Source organism: Calonectris borealis, chromosome 1 (assembly GCF_964195595.1).
Source record: "Calonectris borealis chromosome 1, bCalBor7.hap1.2, whole genome shotgun sequence".
Taxonomy (NCBI): Eukaryota; Metazoa; Chordata; class Aves; order Procellariiformes; family Procellariidae; genus Calonectris; species Calonectris borealis.
Genome location: NC_134312.1, coordinates 44,971,008 through 44,994,295, shown reverse-complemented (window position 1 = coordinate 44,994,295; position 23,288 = coordinate 44,971,008). Strand labels below are relative to the sequence as shown.

Below are 23,288 nucleotides of genomic sequence, written 5' to 3'. Positions count from 1 at the left end.
CATTTTATACATTGCAAGGTTTTAGAAATATAAAATATTGCAGTGACCTCATTCTCATAATGACATGGTTTTTAAACCCCAAGGAGTTTAAATATCCCTGTATTACTTCCCAAGCTAAAACACAGACATGCAGGCTTCACCCCAGAGAGAGAGAAAGCATTTCTCCAGTTACCATGCAATTAGTCATGCTTTTATGATTTATACGCAGCTTGGAGTTTTTTTCTAATAAACATAGAGGAGGGAACCACACATTGAGACTCACTGACGACCACAATATAAAAATCTTTAATCAACTTACTTGATGGATTTTCTATAACTAAGTAACCTGCAAAGAGATTTTTGTTAAATGTAGCAAGCTGAGAGTTAACCAATATTGTGCATGTTAATAGGTTTTAGATGAAATACTCAAGTGACTAAAGAATCAGATTTATTTCTCTCATGGATTCAAATACTATTATATGTCAGATATCTTGGGTGATTGTCTTGCTTAGTTTTTATCTCAGGTATTGGCAGATATGGATATGGTCGTTACAGTTTCTATCATTCTATTCAGATCATTTTACAGTTCTCTGGGCTCATATGGCCCTGGGAAATCCATACTTCCAGCACACCACTTCACATACATTGACAGGCTCCATTTTACACTATGTACTCAATATCATTCTTCTAAGGGCCATTTCAGAGCATAAGGATAGGATTCATCTGACTGAATACAGACATCTATTTCTGAGCTAGCCACTCTAGATTCCTTTTATAATCAATGAAGAGAAATAGGTGTGATTTCATCTCATTTTAAGCAGATATCTAAAATAAGTCACAGATGAATCATGCTATTGGTGTGCCTCTACAGAAACCAAACAGCTATGACTGTGTTTTTCTAAAGATTTAAAAAATGAGCGCCTATTTTCATGCTCATTGTTACATGTTCGCTGCTGTTTCTGGTGCTTGGTGATTTTAAAAACTGTGCTACATATTAAATCTTTAACTTGATCCCGTAGCAAGTTTCATGAAGATGTTACATGAGCATCTATACTCAGGGGACTTTCAGATAGCCTTGAAACTTGGTCACCACCATCGCCTTTGAACCCATTTTAAGAATGTCTCAGCATTATGGATCTAGAAGCCAAACTTTGGGCACTTGGACTCACAAAACTTGTCTAAAAGATCGAGCCAAAAAGATTGAAGTAATACAGTTTAAAAGATAACTTGCCGCTTCAAAAAAGTGCTAAGTATACCTTTAAAGTGTCTGTCTCTCCAAAAATCATACATTCCTATATACAAATATTTCAAAAACTATTCTATAATACAAATACAAATGTCTACTGCTGCCATAATTTTAGTAGAAAAGACAACAATTTGCTTTAAAAATACTTTGGTTTATGAAGTTATTCTTAAATATTTAAATTTTAAATTAGATAATAAAATTAGATTAATTCAATTGTTGAACCATTTATTATTAAGCATCAGAGAAGTTAATTTCAAAGCTACTAAAGATGCCCTTGTTGTACATACTTGATAGGACAGTTCTCTTCAAACAAAGCAAACTGGCTATGAAAGACTTGGCTCAGTCTCACTGGAGTAAAAAGTGTAAGAATTGACAGAAAAAGGCTCAAACTCAAATTGCTTACTAGGACAACTGAAGAAGAGCTTTAGAATGGAAAAGAAAATAAGGTGGCAACAAAGCATGCGACTCTATTTCTTCAGAATGTTTAGACATCTAGCTAGTGCTTATTGTATCACTTACGTTCTTTGCATTATGTGGCAGATTGGCAACATTATAGAGCTAAAGTTTCCTGAAGAAAAAGTATTCTTAATAGCTGTGCCAATGTACTGCATGTAAATATATTTGTCTTTGAGCAGAAAGTAAACTTTTTTTAGGTCTTTTTTTCAGGTCAAAACTATAAGCAAAGAAATTACACTTGTTTTTCCTTTGAATTCACCTATCTTCACCATAGAACAACAGAAGAAAAGTCATCTCCCAGTTGACATCCCAGTAATTTTTCGAATACTGTTGGCTTTCCTCCTCTCGAACTGATAGCAATTAGGGGCTTACTGCACCTAATTTGCAGTAAGCAAATGCAGTTTGGTCATTAGGGAATAAAAATTACATCTATGCTGTACATAAGCAACCTGGGTATGTCATTTAGTGCTTCAGTGCTAAAGGTACATGGATCCAACAGCAAAGAACATAAGAGACAAGCAGCACCATTAACACAACCTTACTCAACAATATTTTCTTATTTTACTTTCACTCAAATAAGGGAAGTAAAGCACTGAAATAGCACAGGAAATAAACTAAACAGTGTTACATATGTTGCTTTCTAGTTAATTTTTTGTATTAATAACAGGTGATTTTTTTTTAAAGCATAATCATATATTACCTTTCACAAGCACTAAACATTTTTAAAGAAGTAAGGCACCTACAGTTTGACACTTTAATCTATCTGTGGGCATTTAAGTGAAGAACTTGATTTTTAGAACTATGGAACTCTCACGCTTCTGTTGGTAGCAAATGCACATAGCAGTGGCTTGGCAGCTCAGAAAATAAGATTTCATTTAAATGCTTATATGTGAATGAATGTCTAACTTGAAGACTGTGGCAAAGACAATGGCTTTGTTGTGTAAGAATCTTCAAAAGGGATGAATTTTGTATGCTCACTACAGACTTACAGCTATGCTCAGTTTCAGCATCCTCAGGCTTCAAAAATTAGTATTTTTTCCAAGTCTCTTGACTTGGAATATGTAAGAATAATCTTACAATATTTCATCAATGAACAAATACTCATCTACCGGTAATCTTGTTCTCCACATTTCCCAGTCTTTTGTATAAAACATAAGAATATAAATATCACTAGATCTTGATGAGCACAATGTAGAATCAAACCATGAAGTTGCAAATTTCCCTATTTCAGCTGGACAGTTCCAGATTCCCACTTGTCTGACTTTGAAACTAGGAAAGAAAAACATTCTCTAAGATGAAGAATGCTTTATTGCCTTAAATCTGATTTTCTTTTAAAACAGTGTATTGTTTCATGTGTGGGATTTTTTGAAGTCTATCAAAAATCAGAATCCCACTCAGATTACTTTTGATAGAGCTAGAAAGAAGCCATTTATTTGTGTTGGCAGTGGTAACTGAAGACCATATTGTCACACAGACTCGGCTTTCTCTCTGGGTCAATCATCTGAAATCCACAGGGAATTAAAACTTCGTCCAAATAGAAAACAACAGAAATGAGTATGTAGGCAAAAGGCTTAACTCATAAGCACCATTGACACTTCCTAGGAACAACGGAGGAACTAATTTTTAGCAAGTTAATTGAAAGCAATATGGAGCTTAACCCTTCCTAAATATTAAAGGCCTAAGGAAAGAGAACACATGGTCATTTATTCCATTGTACCAGAACACGTACATTCATAAACCTTGTACTCCTGGGATACAAAGCTCAGGAACCCTATTTTGGATAGTTGATTACTAAAGCGAAACTTGTTGAAGAAAAAGGCAAGGCAGGAGCCATGCCTATCCCCACTCAAAGAAAGAAGAAACAGGCTGGTCTAGAGAAAGTAATGTGTGTTCGGAAGTGTTATCTTGAATATAGACACCTACTGAATGCACAATATATAGGAAAGGGGAGACCAGCAATACTTTTTCATAAAAAGTTCTAATTGCCTGGTATTTGCAAGGGTTACAGTGTCTGTAATTCAGAAATATTTCTCCTGAATCTGTGTCCCATTTGCTTGACAAGCTGTCTCACATGGAATGAAACAAAAGCCTCAAAGTATCCACCACAAGGTGTAACTTCTCAAGGAAAGATTTTAAGAAACAGGGACCTACATGGCTTTATGCTTGCTGCAGAAACCACTGTGAAAGTAGGGTGCCAAAGAAGTTCTTTCCCAGGTAAGCATCTGGAACAGGGAAGAGTTACTTGTCTCTTACCAAACCCGGTGTGCCTTGAAAATTTATTAACAGAGTCTATTCACAGCAGATAAATGTCTGCTTTGAAAAGTAACCTGGCAAACCCTATGGACATGTTACAAAAAGTAAGTGATGAGAGGCCCCAGCATATGTATATTCAGTGCGCTTAATGAGCCTATGTTTAATCCAGTTTAGACTGATGGGCTACATATGTTTTAAACAAGGTTTGTTTTTTTCTGTTATTGCCTGGCTCATACCATCTCCACCATCATGGAGATCAATGTATGTCCCAAACATTCAAAGTTAGCATTTTGGCTTCATAAAGCAGATCTCATTTTCCACTGAATTCATTTGGATGTAATTCCCTGCATGCCCTCTGAAGCTACATCCCATTAATGAACTGCCTCAAAAAGACTTGCTGAGAGATGGTGTATATGTATTAGCTAGTATTAGTAATTTTCAGACACTGAAGTTTTTCAAGCAAAATTTTTTTCTGATGACCATTATGTTAAAAAATTGCTACTGGGAACTGGGATTTGTAATGAATTTTCTGATTTGGAAAAAATGTTGAACCCCAAAAAAGTTTCAAAATTGGCAAAATGGGATACTTGGCACTTTTAAATTTGATGGTTTTTCTACTTAAACTGATTTGTGTAATGCAAATAATTCGTACTAAAAAAGTTATAAATATGTGTGAAAGAGAATGTTTTGATTAACCTATACTGAACTTCTGCTGAGTTTTGGTTCATTAAACTTTTCAAGCTTTTGAATTTTTGATCTGCTAAGAATGATAAAAAATATTTCCAGTCATATTCTTACAGAACAGAAAAACCGTTTTCTACTTCTTTTTGTTTCTCATGTGATACCACCTGCACAAATTTCCTGAGAATATGAGCCAAGATCATAGGCCACGATCCACTAAATATGAGAGAATGTCTGGAGAGACAATGTATGAGACAGTTAAGAAGGATCTCACGGAGCAGGCTAGAGTATCTTGATTCTGTGGATGAACTGTGTCACTGCAAGTCCATGCCTTTACTGATTTATAGTAGCTAACATGATAAATATACTGGCTGAGAAATGGCAAAACACTTTGTTTCCAAAGCATCTCCTTCAAATAAGCACTGAATGGGATGATTAGTAGGTACAGAAAAAAATCTATACTGCTCTTTTATCACCTAAGATTTTCACACAAACTCCCCATCACCCTTTCAGAGGAGAAAGTATACTTAGTTGGACCAGATTTCAGCTGATTTACTGCTATCCAAGAAATACAAACAAGCCAGCCTGGAAAAGGAGTCTGCCCATCTATGTTTTCCTCATACAATTACAAGATGCCATGAACTGAAACCAGCATTCTGCAACACAGCAAGCTTTGCAAACACGGCTGAGATAGCTGACTAAATGCAGCCAACGTATGGCAGCAGGTTATGCAGATGCAGTCCCATTCCAAATGCATGGTAAATTTGCGAAGGTTACACTGTAGTCATCAACGTGTCATACAATAATTTAACATGTTAACATGTCACTGCTTTAACCACAAATCATGAGAATGATAAGGACAACATAAGAACTGGGACTATGGTTGACTTCTACATAGCTATTCCCCAAAGGCAACAGGTACAAAAGTTCTTTCGTGGTGTAACTGTGGAAGTCTGAAAACAGGCAGCAAAAATATTTTAGACATTAGGTTTTGCAGTAAGCTGCCTTGGTGCATGCTGCCATGCTTCTGCCAGCTTCTTGATACAACTCATCATTACCAGGAAGGATGTATCTATATGAGAGACAGCATTAGAGACACCTAAAATGTCTGTTTTGGTCACTGACATTACCAGAACAGAATCTTACACATATTGAAACATTCTTTAAAGCTTAAAAAAAAGCCATAATAAACTAAAAAGTTTTGAGCAGATAAAGGATATCCTGCCCCTCATTAGTATATGTATGTTATCTAGTAGGGTCCCACAGTATATTTACTGACTTCCAGTGGAAAAGATGGCATAAATCCTGTCCTGAGGAACTCTCAGTTAGTGCCTGCACTTCAAATCTCAACAATTCGTCGTAATGTCCAACAAAGGACCTGGGCAAGGAGCCTGCTGTAGCTTCAGTGCAGCTACTGTTTGAAAAATAATAATCCAAAATTTAACAGGTGCATCATGTACCTTATAAGAATGGCAGAAGAACAGAGTCTTTGCTTTTGGCCGTTAGAGGAGTGAGGAAGGAGGAAAGAAAGAAATACAGATGGAAGGACATGACAAACCGCAAACCAAAATGTGAGACTGACTCATGTAACTAAAACTGCTGAAGCACCGTTCAGTGAAGGTCTTGCTGTGCATAAATCACATAATGAAGTGCACATAAATATGAAATATTATCGTTCACAATTACCCTGTAGAGTTTGAGACTGTACAAATCCATACTACACATAATTTAGACAGAAAAGTGGCAGAATAGTACTCTGCAAACTGATAAAGGATTTGACTGCATGGATATGTTGCTGAGATTGTAGTGGCATAGTACAAAACAGCTGCAATGTGAATGAGTACAAAAGGCAGTTGAGAAAAAAAGAGAACTTCTCTTAACTATATACATTCTAACTGCCGAAGGAAAGAAAAGTATGTTTCTTATGTCACATTTGCACTACATTTGCTTCAAGGATAGGTTGTATATATCAGTGCTATATTGTCATAATGTGTTATGATTTCCATGTAAAAATTGCCCTGATTTATTTCAAAATAGTTGTGGAACTGTTGTACGTTCGCATTAGGGACTAAAAATAAACAAGATTTCATGATGACAAATACCACTGCTTGTCATTAGTATAGCTGCAAAGATTGACATTTCATTTTGATTAACTGTATCATTCATTATAGTATGGTAGCACACAGGTTAAGAGAACAGAATGGAAAACACACCATGTTGCTTCAATAATACAAAAACTTACTGGATGACAAATATCTCCTTGCGTCTAAAGAAAAATGAAGAGTATCTGGAAGTAAAATCCATTAACACTTTAGTATATAAACAAAATTAGTACTATTCTTATTTAGCTAACAGTTTGGAAACAAGGCCATTTTGAAGATCCATCAAGATCATTTATACAAGTCACAGTTATCACAGTGCATTGGCAATGGTTCTGTCTTCAGAGAATGTTTTCTCCTGTTATTAGCAGGTACTAAACAACGCTATCTGAATGACATGTGCCCCACACAGAACATACCACATCCATTACGTCGATGATTTCCAGATGATTCACAGTATGTTTTCTCATCTGTTACAAGCAGCCATTCCTGTGTGCACTATTTTGAACAGGTTTGTACATGCGATCATCTTACTCTGTGCCACACACATGACATACACACATTCAAACAAAACAGGTCAACAGCTACAACCTTTCATCTTCCAGCTATTCCTAGTCTGCAACAGTAGGATGCCTGACTGCTAGGGCAAGACTATTTTAGGCTTCTCATCTTTAAGGAGACTGCCTACCACAGTGTTTCATCTGTGACACAGCAGGGAAAATACAGGCAGGTAAAGAATGTTCACCAAACATTTCTAACTCAGTTGGATGCCATATATTATTGAGAACCATCATTACATTTATTCGGTGAATAATATCCGTATTTCTGGCAGTCAGAAAGAGCAGTTTTCCTTCTGATAAATATCTGTGACAAAATTCTTTGTTGGACAGAAAATATGAATTGCTGCTGGAATTGCTGCATACACCTTAAAGGAGTAGATGTCAGGATAGCCAGTGTGCTGAGCTCCACGGAAACCCAGATGTTATGCAAATCCCTTTGTGAAAAAGATGCTTTCTAAATGTCAATTAAACAATGACAGATTTATTCTTGAATTAGTTGACCGGGACTTCTGGGAGTTTGACTCTTTCAAAATGCTTATGTAGGTTTGCAGTCTACACAAAACACTGGGCCATTAAAAAAACTCAGAAATTCCGCATGTTTAAAAATAGGTAGCCCTTTTTTTGCTAACACAATTAAACAGTGATTTGCACTTAGATCTTTATCTTGTTGTAAAAAGAGCTGAAGATTAAGTGATTTTCTAAAAGCTAGTGAGAAGTGTCTTGAGGATGGAGGTCATTCTTTGAAAGAGGATCTCACTGACCTGTGTAAATAAGAACACCACAAACACTTCCAAACAAGCAAAGGTCAGAAAGAGGTCATGGCTACAGCCCCTTTGGACTACTGTTTTGCCTAAGGAGTACGCTTACCGTGTAAATCTCTCATCCTTCAGCTCCAGGTCTGCCACTGTGATCAACTGATCCAGTTTGAACTTAGTGTCAATAATTTCAGCATCTCGTGGGGAGTATGTGCCTCCCTCTTTTTGCTTTTGCCGAATCCTAAACAGAAAATAATACTGAAAAATAAATGTGCAAAAGATTTAAAGACACATATGTCAATACTTTGATTAGACAGGCTGAAACTGAGAAATGGTTGCCAGAAATCCTTCCTTGGCCTTTACTCTGCTCTCCCTTCCAACAGTATAATTTATTCAAAATCCAGCAGTTACGTTGTCAAAAATTCATATGGAAATAATTTTGCCTGTATATTCTTTTAGTTTTCCTACATAAATTCTTTGGCAATGCCTGAATGATGCTGCTGAGGAAGAACAGAACTTCTGATGAATAAGCAAACTAACATCATGTATGCAGTACCCAGTCTGCTCCTTTACACAGGCATTTCTTCACAATTTGAATTTAGAGGTCGAATTCTCTTTCACATGTGAGACTTCACTGTATTTAACTGATAAATTTATTAGTAAGAAAGAAAACAGAATTTAGAGTATTTACTCCATATCAAGCTGTCAATAGGGTTAGCCATCACGCTAAAGTCAGCCAGCTGTCACTCTGATCTGTACCCTCAGGTCAATAGAGAAGTGGCTCTGAAAGGGTAATATATGCTACTGCTCTGATTTACCCTCTGGAGAAGTTGTTTTTTCTCCTTCATCTGTATAGTCACTAGACTAAAACTAGCCTTTGTTAGTCCCTCCCTAAGTTTCTACATAAAAGACAAAAAAAAAAAAAAAAAAGAAAATGCAATACATTTTGAAATGACAGATTGGTTCCATTTATAGGACTGTTTCAACTCTTCTTCAAAACAGTTTTGAGTGCTTGCAAGCATGGTATGGCAAAGATACATAAATCTCACCTTGCAAAAGCATATACTGCAGCCACCAAAAGAACAACTGAAAGTATACATAAAGTAACAGCAAGGATAACTTCTACAGATCTTCCTGACAGTCCTTCACCTGCAACAGAAAGTGGAAACCTAATATTTCATAGATTCATGACAATTTTTACATTTCTGACAGGGTGAAATCAGGCAGCAATGAGAGACAAACACTGTTCTTTCTGTACAACCGCACCTGTTTTGTGTCAGTTGAAGAGCTGCTCAGGAAAGAAAAATATAACAAAATCAGAAACAAATTATTTAAAGGTTCCTAAGCACTGCTGATTTATATAATATATAATGCTAATAGTATATGTCTACAGCTATATGTGCAGCCATCCCTGGTGCTTTTCAGTTTTACCTGCTAAAAAGGTTAAGGTAGATCTACACTGCAGTAACACCAGCCTGAACACTAGCCTGAGCTGGGCTCCTGCTTCAGCCTCTCTGCAGCCAAGAATAGACACACTGCTCTGTCAGCTAGGAATAATAAAACTCCAGAAGTGGAAAAGGAAGAGCCACCACTCTAAAGTTATGAGGCTTGCAGCCATCACTCACAGGCACAAAATAAAAGATGATTTTTGGAGATACTCTCCTCAGGGTGCTGAAGGAACCCACCTAGTGATCGGATCTGAACTTTCTGGATTAATCTGCCTCACTGACCATTAACTCATGCTCTTTATTTATGTGGGAATTGGTGATATTGTTATGAATAACCACCAGCAGGTCAAAAGTAATCAAAGTAATCATAAAGGCCTTTATGATAAAAACGTAAAGGTGCTGGTATTCTAATCAGTCCTTCCAGGTGAGAATGAAGGCTCATTCAGAGACTGATAAACCATTTAGATTAGTAGTTTCTAGACCTCTTTTCAAACCGTTTTGGTGTTAAATTTCTGTGACGCATTTAATTCCCCCCCCTTCCTGGTAATCCTGTCCCTATCTCAAAAACCTCAGCCTCCTTTTTCCTTAGGCACACAGTGAAAATAAGAATACTACTGCTGGTATTCTTCACCTATGCTGGTATTCAACTCCACCTTCTGATCCACTGTAGAAAACTTAGTTCCTGTCCAGCCTCCCAGAAGGACAGAAAATGTACTGCTTCCTGCCATATGAAACTGTGTGTCCTCCCAAGGACACACTGGGAAACACTGAAGTCTAGGCTTCATTTCTCTCAAAAGTCCCTGATTTTTGGATTAGAGAGTATATTGCAGATGATTTGTACTGCATGTACATTGGAGAACATGATTAAAATTAAAAATTATCCTGATCTAGCTGAAAAAATGGTCTTAAAACAGTAGGATGCAATTTTGTAAGATCAAGTGCATGGTTCTACACGTAGGTAGGAATAATCAGCTATAATAATACAGCTTATTAAAGAGTAGGTTAGGTAGCAATTTATCAGAAGAAAGTGTGAGGTTGTTGTAGACCAAAACAACATGAGTAAGTATTATCATGCCTATATGAAACAACAGCCATAATCTTGTGATACACAGAAGTAGGCATAGTTTCCAAAACACCTGAAATAATTCTTCCACTGCATTAGTAAAGTCTCAGGTGCAATACTGGACACTATAAGGTAAGAACAATTTAGGCCAGGGGAAGACAATAGAGAAGAAAAGCAAGTATATAGAAAACTGTTGCAAAGAGAAAAGGAATTAAAAAGTCCCCACCACTCACTGATTTCTGTGATAAGGTACAAATCTTAGTAATGTGGAAGAAGAACAGAATTTCCAGAGGAACCTCTACAACAGTTCTATCTATTTTCCACCAAACAGTGAAGTCAATGTTAAACCCTATGGTTAACCAGTCCAAGCATTGCCAATGTTATTAAACAAAACAGTGCTGGCAGAATACTCACTAAGAATAAAAAAAAAAACATTTTCTCCTATTTTGCAACAGGGAAGGACTACATGTCTGTAGAGATGATGACGGGCAAGGGGAAGGACACAAAACAGAAGATTTGGCATAGTAGGAAAAATAGGTATTATAAAACTAGTATGCAGTACTGACGTGTTGTATAATTCTGAGGAGCTGCCACTCAATACATTATGATAATAAATGCAATAACAGAATATCATAAGGTAGGTTTCTATGCAAAAGGCAGTGTCAGGAAAACCCACTTTGATTATTTCCTGTCTCATCAGCTTTGTATTTCACATGGAAAAAGTCTACACTTATACAGGACTACCAGCTGCCCCACAATGATTTGCTGAACTAGCTATCAGAGTTTATGAAAAGGGTATAAGCTGCCTTGATGTATTAGAAGTTTAAGCAGTATTTGTCACCACATCTTAATTATCTCATGCAAAAATCCTGACCTTTCATTGTAGTATGGACGTTACTTTTGCAATGTCATTCATGGGTTATGAGGAAGAAACTCCACTTCTCCAGCTCAAGAGGAGAATTGTGGTCCTCCAAGTATGGTTGAGTGAGTGAGAGCGTCGTATTAAAACGTATCCTTTACTATACTTAAAAAATCATTATTGCAGCTGTGTATTCCAATAATTTCTGCTTCAGTGTTCCTCCCTAGCAAAATTCCTATTGTTTAAAACAAGAGCATCTGACATCTGTCATAGAAAACTCTCTCATAGGCTTCCCATATTTTTTTCTGCTTCAAACGCATTTAACATGCAGTATCAAATTGCACAGATACAAGGTTAGCTTTGTGGTTTTCCAGATCAAAGACCTATCTATTAGAATCATAGAATCATAGAATCATTAAGGTTGGAAAAGACCTCTAAGATCATGGAGTCCAACCGTCAACCCAACACCACCATGCCCACTACACCATGTCCCTAAGCGCCTCATCTACACGTCTTTTAAATACTTCCAGGGATGGTGACTCAACCACTTCCCTGGGCAGCCTGTTCCAGTGCTTGACCACTCTTTCAGTAAAGAAGTTTTTCCTAATGTCCAATCTAAACCTCCCCTGGAGCAACTTGAGGCCATTTCCTCTCGTCCTATTGCTAGTTACTTGGGAGAAGAGACCAGCACCCACCTCGCTACAACCTCCTTTCACGTAGTTGTAGAGCACGATGAGGTCTCCCCTCAGCCTCCTCTCCTCCAGACTAAACAACCCCAGTTCCCTCAGCTGCTCCTCATAAGACTTGTGTTCCAGGCCCTTCACCAGCTCCGTTGCCCTTCTCTGGACGCGCTCCAGCACCTCCATGTCCTTCTTGTAGTGAGGGGCCCAAAACTGAACACAGTATTCGAGGTGTGGCCTCACCAGTGCCGAGTACAGGGGCACGATCACCTCCCTGCTCCCGCTGGCCACACTATTTCTGATACACGCCAGGATGCCATTGGCCTTCTTGGCCACCTGGGCACACTGCTGGCTCATGTTCAGCCGGCTGTCAACCAGCACCCCCAGGTCCTTTTCTGACAGGCAGCTTTCCAGACACAATTCTATAAGTACTTATTCTATAAGTAGATTCAGGAACCAAAATAATCTAGTCATGAATACCTCTGCCAAAATTCAAATTAGTCTTTTATCTACTAAAATGAAATTGTCATGTTGGAAAAACAAATTTCAGTGATTATTACAAAAGAATTTCATTAATTTAAAATGAAATTACAATTCTGATCTTAGGCAGCATAAATTTCTTCTGAAAAGTAGTGCCAGACCCTTTCAGAATATTCAAATAGAGAATTAGCATTTCAGGATCTTCAGTATCAGATCATGTAACAAATTTCTAACATGGATTAGATGAATAAGGGAGCTCATATCACAGAAGATGAATGCCAAATGAAAAATATGTGCCCACTAAAATTCTTCTGGGTACTCATCCAGTTGTCTTGGGATCCCTTTTCAGAAAGTCAGGGCTAATGCTTAGCTAAGTAAGTTTTGGCTTACCAATATATTAAAAGAACTTACAGATCTTATTGCGATCTGCTACGAGAGTCTCCATTCCCAATTTTGGGGGTAGATTGACACTGCCATGGAGAAATTTATGCTGGATTTGAGACCCCATAACAGCTGGCATTTTGGCCAGTGACATCAGAACCAGATGGATTCTATTAGGCAATATTAATTTATTAATTAATATGGAGCTTTGTCTGTATCTAAAGGATGAAGGGCTAAAGGGTCATGTCCTCAGATGAGCTGCCACTTTAAGGAATGATCTGCAGCCAACAGGTTTCCTACACTAGGCTCACTGGAATAGCTCTACATCCAACACAGAGGGAAACTGCACAAACAGTATAGCTTCTGGCAGTTCACCAAGCAAGATGAGTTATCCTGGCAAAATGGTATTTTTTTTGGTATAACTGAATCTCTGCTAACAAACTTTGTCAATACTGCTTCTTCATTTAACAGTCCAGGCTGAGGTAAGAGCTCTTGACAACCTCAAAAGGACATACAACGGAATGGATATGCTTCCTCAGCCATTCTGGTTCAGATAGGTCCAATAAAAACAGAGGTTTTTTAAAAATTCAGGGAAACCACTCTACTAAAAAGAAACATGGAATTCTCTAGATTCTTTGGAAATAGAGAAATACTTTAGTAAATGAAACTCTCCTTACCCAACGTTTTGACAGGGTCAGAATAGTCAGAATCTGTAAACTGTCCTTTAACGTTAGTTGCTCTGAACTTAAATCTGTGAAATAAAACCAAGAAAACTAATGAAATAAAAGTTTATGTGCATTTTCTTAAGTATTATTTAACTTAGAAACTAAAAACTATTTTTCAGTTTTAGTATAATGTCAGCTAGAATCATTATTCACCTGCTAAAGTGACATTATGACAGACATCAAGGATTCAGTGTCAATATCTTAAATGTCTAATCAAACTATATGAATTACTTATCTTGAATTTGGGCTTATTTAATTTTAGGACTCAGTAAGCATCTTTTGTTACCTGAAATGTTTTAAAAAAATTTGTTTCCCATATTTATGCTCAGCCAAAAAATTTAAAATTAAAGACACATGAAGATCATTTAAATCTCTACCTTTTCATAACTGAACTACACATTTTGTATGTTTGTATAAATGTATACTTCACTTAAATCTTTCTCTTGGACAAACATAGAGACAAATGTTCTTACAGGTACTGCTTTCTTGGTTTCAGTGGGCCATTACATATTTTGTCTTGACTGCCTGGAATCATACATGTAGTATCAGCACCTATGACATATATCTCTTCTTTTCCACTCAGATCTTCTTTTCCTTCTATACACGGTGGGTTTGGAAAGCCTTCATTTGTAAAATACGGCCTCGGTCTGTTGAAGTAGGCATCATACCACTTAGTAACATTACCATCATGCTGAGCTATTGTCAAGAAAAGAAATAATCAGAAACAATTTAGATTCTAACCAGACTGTAATTAAAGAAGTTAAATAGCAAATTAATTTTTTTAAGAGCTTAGCATGCCATCGGTACCATTTACACGACTAAGTCTGTAACTGTATTTGCACTTGAACCCAAATTTCCTTATTACCCACACTATCTATATTTTGCTAACTCAGAGCAAGTCAGCTGAATCACAACTAGAAAATTTCAGGGGCAGTCTCGCACACGAGCTCTGCCTGTAGAGGATATCACTTGTGCAAGCCACTTGACTTTGAAACTGAGCATGGCTAGCAAAGACAGTAAAAAGTGTTTACTCTAAAGACAGTAAAGACTGTTTCATAAATGAAATTATTAGATTTCCATAAGTGGATAGTACCCAGCAACTTAAGAGAAAAATCTTTAAAATGTTGCTTAACATGGTATTTGCATATCTGTCAGTTCAAGAGAATCTTCACAGCAATAGCTATGAAGTAAATGTCTGTAGGATTAGTGCTAAAATGCAAAATTCAGAAAAAGGTGAGAAACTTAATGTGAATTCACTTAATGTGAATGCTTTACTTCTATACTTCGAAAGCAAGCAAAACAAGGGAATTAAATACCTGGCATTTGTCCTTCTTAGGTAAAGTAAGCCTGACCACATGATGCCCTGTCATGAAACTCCCACACACTATGGTAGGCAATTACTCAAAAGACTATCATGGCACTGTACATATGAGTAAATGTTCATCAGTCCATACAAGGGAATACACATTCTAACCCACAGTCTACAGAAGGGATTTATATAAATCCCTCTGCCTCCGTTATGAAATGGAAATATCAGTTGCACATGACTGCATTCTTTTACAGGCAACACTAATAGCAACAGAAGAAAAACCTTGCAAAAAAAAGTTTCAGATTTATTTACCTTTCACATATGCCAAATGTATTTTTTTTCAAGGAAATAGGAAATAAAGAAAATATAATGATAACAACAGGGCCAGAATAATATTGGTGACTTCAAACAGCATGGATGACTCTTTGTTGGCAAGTGTTCCCAAAATCCAGTACCCAGCCCACATGTATTGTGAAAGATACCTTGCTTTAGTACTATTGCCACAGCTAAAGAGACTTTGTTAGCTGTTTTCTAACGTGAAATTACTGAGACCCAAGAAAAGAAATAAAAGAGAAAAGAACAACAGCCTGAAAATAAAGAAATTAAAAAAACCTGAAAACAATTTTCAAGAGAACTTATAAAATTCTACCTCCGGCTTCCACAACAAGAACTTGTATCTTCTTGATAGGGCCATGATCATCACTGTAATAACATATCGGCATTCTGATCGTAATTGTTGTAGCTGTGACGAGTAACGCCCCATTGGTATCATAAACTGGTGCTGGTTTCTTTTTAGGTCGTGGTGGTTCTGTTTTTAAACAAAGATATACCACAGAGTTTTATTTTAAAATGTTTTCGCTACAAGTACTTTGTTCAGGCACATAGCTGTTATGCAAGACAAATCTTCAGCATATTTTCAGGGACAACTTAATGTTCTACTTAATGCCTTAAGCCTCTAAAAACTGTATTCTGATAAATGCCTCTGCATATCAGTTTTCAATTAAAGGAGAAAACAATAAAAAGACTGAGTCTTAGTTTTTCAATGAATTTCAATCAATGATTGTATTTATTTCCACAACTCTGATACTGTATACTTATGCTATACCTCTGTGATATTCTTCTAAGCTGTTCGCTGACGGTAACTAAAATACTGAAGTCAACATGATTACTTCACTGAGTCTGCACATTGTTTAAAGTATCATTCAAATATGAATAGCAAATGATCAGTGATACACAGAAAAATTGAGTACTGCAATTCAAGGCTATCAGGTATGTGCTCCTGCTCCTACATTATGTGGCCTCTAAATAATAGACAAAGGCACACAGCTGTGTACTCACAGGTAGAACAGCAATTTCTTCAGCACTTATAGAGATTTCAACTAAAGGGCACTTTCTGAGACATACCTTTGATATCCATGGTTATTTTCAATTGAATTTTTGGCCCTGCACCAGCACCATTAATTGCATACACCTTAAAAAAACAAACACCTGTTTTAATGAGTATTTGCAATAGCTTCAAATTGGCCAAATCTGGATATATTTGAAGCAACAATGAATGCTGAAACACTCCCTTTATGCATTCACACTTCGCTAGAACTACATATTGCTTTACAATCCTCAGTACAGTAACACTTTGTCGCTTGTAATGTAGCTCTTACAAAAACAAGAAAAACAAGCCCACCTAAGCAATTATGTTGCCTCCTCTCATGTCCTAGTCTCTGATTATTTGAAAGGACTTCATGCACATACTTCTAGCAAGCTCCCCTTGCAGAACCGGACCTTTCATCTGAGCCAAATGAGCAATGTAAGTGGCGAATTAAGAGATTTAGTCTTGTACTTGTGATGATGTGTCACAGGCTGCTTTGCTAGCACATGAACCGGTGATCCAGAGTACAAAGCTAACCACGAGTACTGTATCCTGCTCCCACTCACTCCACCCTCTTCATTGCTGCCCTCGGTCCTCAGACTCGTCTCTCTTCTAACATTCTCAGCATGAAAATCTCATATTCAGCCTAAGTTTTTGTTCCCTGTTCAGACTAATCTCTCACTCAAAGAAAAAATCCAAAGAAAAAGTATCAATTCTTACGCTGACATTATAAGTATGTCCTCCTTTTAGTCCTTCTATCATGGCAGTGACTGACTGATCTGTTTTATCAATGACACTAAGGTTGTGGATCCGGATGGCAGCGGGGTCATCTTCATTGTAAACCATAGCTTGATACACCTGAATATTTCCATTTGGTTCAGATGGCGGCACAAATGTTACTTGGAACTTTGTTACTTCGTCTGGTATCTTCTGAAATGTTATGTTGTTGGGTGGGTCTTCAGGCACTGAAATAAATATTTCAGTGATCCACTTAAATCTGTTTACTACTATTACTATTAGAGTAAAACCTTAAAAATTACAAATTATATTTTTGCACATCGGTATTATTTCATTGGTATTTTCTGTTTTTACTAAAAACATCTCAAATACTTATTGCATACGTAAATATTTATAAAGACAATAAAAAGTTAAATATTTAGTGAAATACTATTCTTAAGGATAGCATTTAATGCTGCAAATATTAAAAATAATTATTAGATAATCCTCAGTAGTTTCTACTCAGAAAAGTTTCTTCTGATTTTCTACTCAGAAAGCCTGAGGGCATCATTATACCTTGTAATACATCCAGGGTAAACAAATCCTTGCATGGGTTGACAAGCAAGAAGCAAGTGTTAGTCTTGAGTATCCCTTTCTGAAAGCCCTCTGTCAACAGCAAGCTCCCTCTCAACATATAAACAAGCCACCGTGCTCCTAAGAGTCTCTGCTTATCACAGCTAACTCTTTAGGAAAAAACTTTCCACTAGCCGATGCCCAGACACAAACACAACATGCGTTTTTCCCAAAGACAGTTTTTTGTCAAACGCTTATTCCAGTAGCTTATTCTCAAGACAGCAAAGGTATAAATCATTTTCCCAATGTCCCTGTCTGAAAGAAAAGACTGTAACATTCTTTCCAGGCAGCTAAATATTTATTGCTCTACCTGAGCAGACAAGTATGTAGCGTGACCTCTAAGTAGTGAAATCAGGCAACTGAAGGTAAACACATTCCCTCAGCCAAGGATTTAGATGCAGTTGTCATACCTTCCAGGTTTTTTACACCAGCCAACAAATGCTTACTCAGGCTTCTCTGGAGTAAGTCTATGTAAATCGGTCCTTACTCAGCCATATGCTAGGCTGTACAAACCAGATGAGACAAGATGAGATGGAAAAAATAACTGTTCTTCTCTAAGGTTACTGCATGTCCTAATGTATCACATTTTTACATAAAAGAAAAGGCTATGAAAAAGGATACCTCACAGGACAGACCCAGCTACCACCTAATTTAATCTTCATTCATTTTTCCACAGTAAAAAAACATATCAGTCTCCAGGGATATAAACAGGTCATGAAAACCTTAGAATTTAATGTATTAAAGGCATTAGAAAGATATATATACACACATTCATATCATATCATATCATATCATATTGTATCATTAGGGACACTGGATTTTCATACATCAAAGGAAAGATAAATGATAAATACAATCACTGTGTAATATGTCTAAATCTGAAATTAACCTGAGTATATAGCTAAAAAAGCTGACCTGCAGCTAACCTCACTAGAGATAAGGCAATTGTAGTTTATACACAGTTGATAATTAGTTTGAATGAAACAAAACTTCAATATCTTTTCAGAAAGTATTTTTTTGTTGTTTTGTTTGTTTGTTTTTTTAAATATCCTTAGTGAACAATTCAAACCCAGCAAAGAAAGTAGACAGAGCACAACCAGGAACTATGTATGTAAAGCTGGGACTATATCTTCCCCATGTCCGTCTGTTTCTGTTTTCCTAAGCAAATGCTATCTACTTTTCTGCAATGTAGCCTCTCAGTCATGAGGTCCTCACACAGTTCCTCACTTTCACCTCTCAGTTTTATTTCTCTGAGTAATTTAATAGCATCAGCAACTTTTGTCACTTTAGTATCTACTGCATTCTCCAGATTGTTTTGAATCTGTGGAACAGCTGACTCCAGACAGATCCCTGTGGGCCTTCGCTAGCAATCTCCTTCCACTCAGAATACATAGATTGTGTCCTCAAGTCAGTACAGGTACGCTTTATAAACATTAGGATTCACTTCACTTTTAATTTTTATATGTTTAAATTTTGCATCAAGACCAAGGATGTTGTATACAGAGTTTTCAATAGTCTCTTAAGGGAAACAGGCACCTCCACAGGAGAGAGTCATCCCTTCCTAAGACTGGTGTCTTACATATACATGCTAATATAGATAGGATCTCTCTTCATTGACTATAAAAGTAATCTAGATGGCTGTGTTCCACACATCCATATTTTACATGAAGCAAGTTAAGATCTCTGCATTACTGAAGGTAAATCCTAGTATTTATTATCACCATCACTTTTTTGTTGACTGCCACCTTTTTAAATATTAAAGAAAAAATATTGTGAGAACAAATCTGCATTAAAAGTGCACCATGTGTTCAAAACTCTAGTTTATTTGTCAGATGAAAGAAAAACTGCAAAGTTTGATCCATGTAAAGTAGAGAAAAATACAAACCTGCTTCAAAAGTGGAGACAATTACTGGAGAACTAGCCTTGCCTTCAATAAGTGCAGCATTAACATCCCCCGTAAAGGCAATGATTACTACAGAATATCTTGTAAATGCTTTTAAATCAGAAATTTCTAAGACTTTACCCTCATCATTTGTCTTCAGAAACTGAGCTTTATAATTGTCATTATCTACCTGTAAAATAATAATAATAATAATAAAAAGATTACAAGACTTGAAACAGCCAAAAGCAGGACATTATTATTTGAACACCTTATTTAACTTTTATGCTTCCACTTTTCTAACCATTTACATAGAAGGGTTCACAAGAAGTCTCTAGCTACCAAGACCAGAAAGCTGCACAGGGGAGTGCACGCTCCCATCTCACCCATGTGTTGCCTCTTTAGCACTTCACATAGTATGGGATTAAGGAAATGGGCTGTTTGCTTGGTGCTGTCTTCCACCAAGCAAACATGAACCAATTGGTAGACATTGGGCCAGGGGAGCTGCAGTGACCTGAAATGGGAATCAAACTAGGCAGAGATCCAGAAGATGAGCAGCTATATAGCAGAAAATTGTTTGGAATAAAAAGCAAAAAAAAAATTGGGCAGCAATATATAATGTTGATATGACTGCAGAAAGTGCAATTCCTCTTGGGATATATTAATAGAGGCACTACTTATAAGATAGTGGGGAGGGAGTAATCCTCTCACTAGAAAAGCTGGAAAGCAGAAATAATTGGGGTTCAATCTAGAAAAGGGAGGATGGTAGAAGACATAGTAATAACTTCAAAATATAAAAAAGGATGTTACTAAATTGAAGATAATCCATTGTTTCTAGTGTTCATGAAAACACAAATAGAAATTTTATTTGCACCAAAAAAGATTAGAATTAAATATTACAAAAACTGCAATGATATGCATAAATATGTAAGTAAAACTACGACTATAAGTTTAGTTAAAAAACTAGAACAATCTATTGAGGGTTGCTGAGCAATTTTCAGCACTGGACATTTTCAAGAACAGGATAATGAATCATTTGTGAGGAAGACTCTAAGTAGACTTGTTTCTGTGTTAGAGCAGGATATGGACTGGATTACTTCTTGGGATCCCTATCACCCCTACATCTCAAATAATCTGTAGTTCTGTAGAAAAATCTACAGTGTTGGGCTTTATATCCAATTAAACAATTCTAACATTAGCTTCAAAAAGGAGAAAAAGGAAAAAACGGGACCTTTTCTAGTGTTTGATCACATATCATTTACAAAATTCTTTTCATGTCTATTCCCACTACTTCAGTTAATGATGTTTTCATTATTGTTTCTTCAGTGTGTAATTTGAAAAGAGGATTAGGTAGCTGTACAGTAGTTTTCCCACTGGATGAAATCTGTATTAAATGCAGCTGCTAAAACATTAGAATAGTTCAAGCATACCTTTTATTTGACAGATACGCATCTATCCCCACTGAGAATTAACCTGAACTAAACTTTCTGATGGACTAAACAGACATTCATTTCCTGGGATGGCCATGAAGAGCTGAAACACTTTTTCCTATTTGACTATCAAAAATCTGGCATATAAATATTTATACAAGAGCTAAAATACAATCACAGTACTACATAATTAAGTTTATTTCTATTCTTCTATTCTTCTCTGAAGTTTAATGGTTCACTTCAATCTTCCTTACTCATTTTCAGTAATATTTTATTCAGGACTACTTCTAATTATAGTAGTCAGCAAGACAAACTAAAATATGACTTGGAGGTATAATAATGAGGGAGTACTTTTTAGTTTTTCTGATCAATAAACTGCAAGGAACATCCTAGCAATTTAAACAGAACTCTAATACATTCACTAATAAATACTAATTACTACCTTTTAAGAACACAGAGTAGAAATCTGAAATTGTTCTGTTCTGTGAGCCTATTTTTATAAACCCTTGAAGATACTCAGTTGAGAACTAAAATGAGTAAAGTTATACATATAGGAAGTTTGTGGAATTTGGAGTCTTCATAAAAATTTTCCCCCTGGGACAATAAAATATATACTCAAATTTTCACTGAAAAAGACTGTGACAGCTTTATTGGCCCTTAAGAAGGAATAGATTTGTCTACTAAGATGATTATCTGCAGAACTGACCCCTGTAGTTACTGATCATTAGACAGACAACATCTGATTACAAGGAATCCCTAAACATAAAGCTAGATATCTGAAATATATTTGAAAAAAAACCCACTTTGTAAAAACAAAACCAAAGACCTCCAAACTGAACATTTAAAACAGGTTGTTAAGTTCCTTCCGAATGCTGGCAGGCTCCCATGAAACATTCCATAGTTCATCTTACTGTAGGAATTTTACTGTAACTTATATTGATAAGGTATTTGTAACATTTTCATAGTGTAGTATCAGATGACACCCTGTTTATAATTTAGGAACTATCAGACCAAGGAGAAATTGTTTAAATACAAATTGATTAAATATTACATACAAAAAAATATCAAGTTTTGAAAATTGAATTTGGAAGTTTTATTAAAAGAATGAAAAGAATTTTTTTCTGTTGATGCACTATAATGCTGTTTAGTCAAAAGTGACAGGAACTTTTCACAAGGAAAAAGTCTTCTCTAACTTTAGTAAAGGAGCAATAAAAACTGTTATGTAGTTTCTAGCAACCTATCCAACAGGCCAAGGAACCATTTCTTCCCTGTTGGTATTCCCCCTGTTACTGTACATCCTTCATCCTGTCATATTACTGCTGTGGTAATTGTGTTCAGAACTGAACAGATTGCACTCTACATATTGTACAATGAAGTTAGAGGAAGAGAAATTAGCAGGACTACACATTAGTCTCTCTTGTAACTTTACCGAGGAGCTTAAAATATTTGGTATTTTTTAACTGATCTTCTTAGAAATTTTGATTGCACAAAAATCTCAGCATTAGTATTTTAGTATATCTGTAATTCTTATGACCGATTCAGAAATATTGAAAATATAAGCATCATAGTCTTACTCTCTTCTCAGAAAATTGAAATAACTTTCTATTTAAAGTCTTTAAATAGTTTGAAGTAGTTTTTAATTTTTTTCCTACTATCTAACAGACTGAAGCGGCAAACAGCAAGTTTTCCTGGATAAAGTCTGGTAAACTGCTTCCCATTTTCACTGATAGCCCTGTCTGTATAATTTCTGGAAGAACAGGGAACCTATATCCTCTTTAAAACTTCTCATGTGCTCGAACTTAGAAAGTTTCATATCTTGCCACAGGGCAGGAAATGAGGTTTATTAATGGTTGTTTTAAGGAGTATTATAAGGGTAGTAGAGGATGAAAAGAGAAAGGCCACTAGAGCTTTTCTCTTATGTCAGCCTTTTTTTGCTTATAAAGATCAAGGAGAAAGAAGTGTTATTGCTGTGCTACCAAAATACAGCTAATCTGATGGACAGAGCACCAAGTGGAAAGTGGGAAATTTAGTTTGACTTTAAAGTTTGACCTCTGATGCGCTGTGTAATTTTGTACAAGTCACTTCCTTTTGCTAGGCTCTCCACTCTGGTTTGTAAAATCATGACAATGAACTTTTCCTTCCTTTGAAGAAAAAAAAAAAGTCATCATTATTTTTACTGGTAAACAGCATCATTATTTTTAGAAGGTGGTACACCTCCTTAAAGCTCAGCTACTGTTTTCCTGTATACATCTATAGCTACACTTTTTTTTTCCTCCAAAACCTCTTATT

At 36.3% G+C, this 23,288-nt stretch overlaps 1 protein-coding gene across 1 annotated transcript in view; it reads right to left on the bottom strand.

The window, feature by feature from the left end:
* Positions 1-23,288, bottom strand: part of PTPRQ (protein tyrosine phosphatase receptor type Q) — a 110,278-nt gene that overhangs the window by 18,707 nt on the left and 68,283 nt on the right. The window contains exons 28-36 of the mRNA XM_075150525.1: positions 19,576-19,762; positions 17,061-17,305; positions 16,379-16,445; positions 15,624-15,782; positions 14,139-14,361; positions 13,618-13,691; positions 9,079-9,178; positions 8,142-8,270; positions 299-325 (exon numbers count right to left, since the gene is read on the bottom strand). Coding sequence (XP_075006626.1) covers positions 299-325; positions 8,142-8,270; positions 9,079-9,178; positions 13,618-13,691; positions 14,139-14,361; positions 15,624-15,782; positions 16,379-16,445; positions 17,061-17,305; positions 19,576-19,762 — 1,211 coding nt within the window. The remainder of the gene's footprint in view (positions 1-298; positions 326-8,141; positions 8,271-9,078; positions 9,179-13,617; positions 13,692-14,138; positions 14,362-15,623; positions 15,783-16,378; positions 16,446-17,060; positions 17,306-19,575; positions 19,763-23,288) is intronic.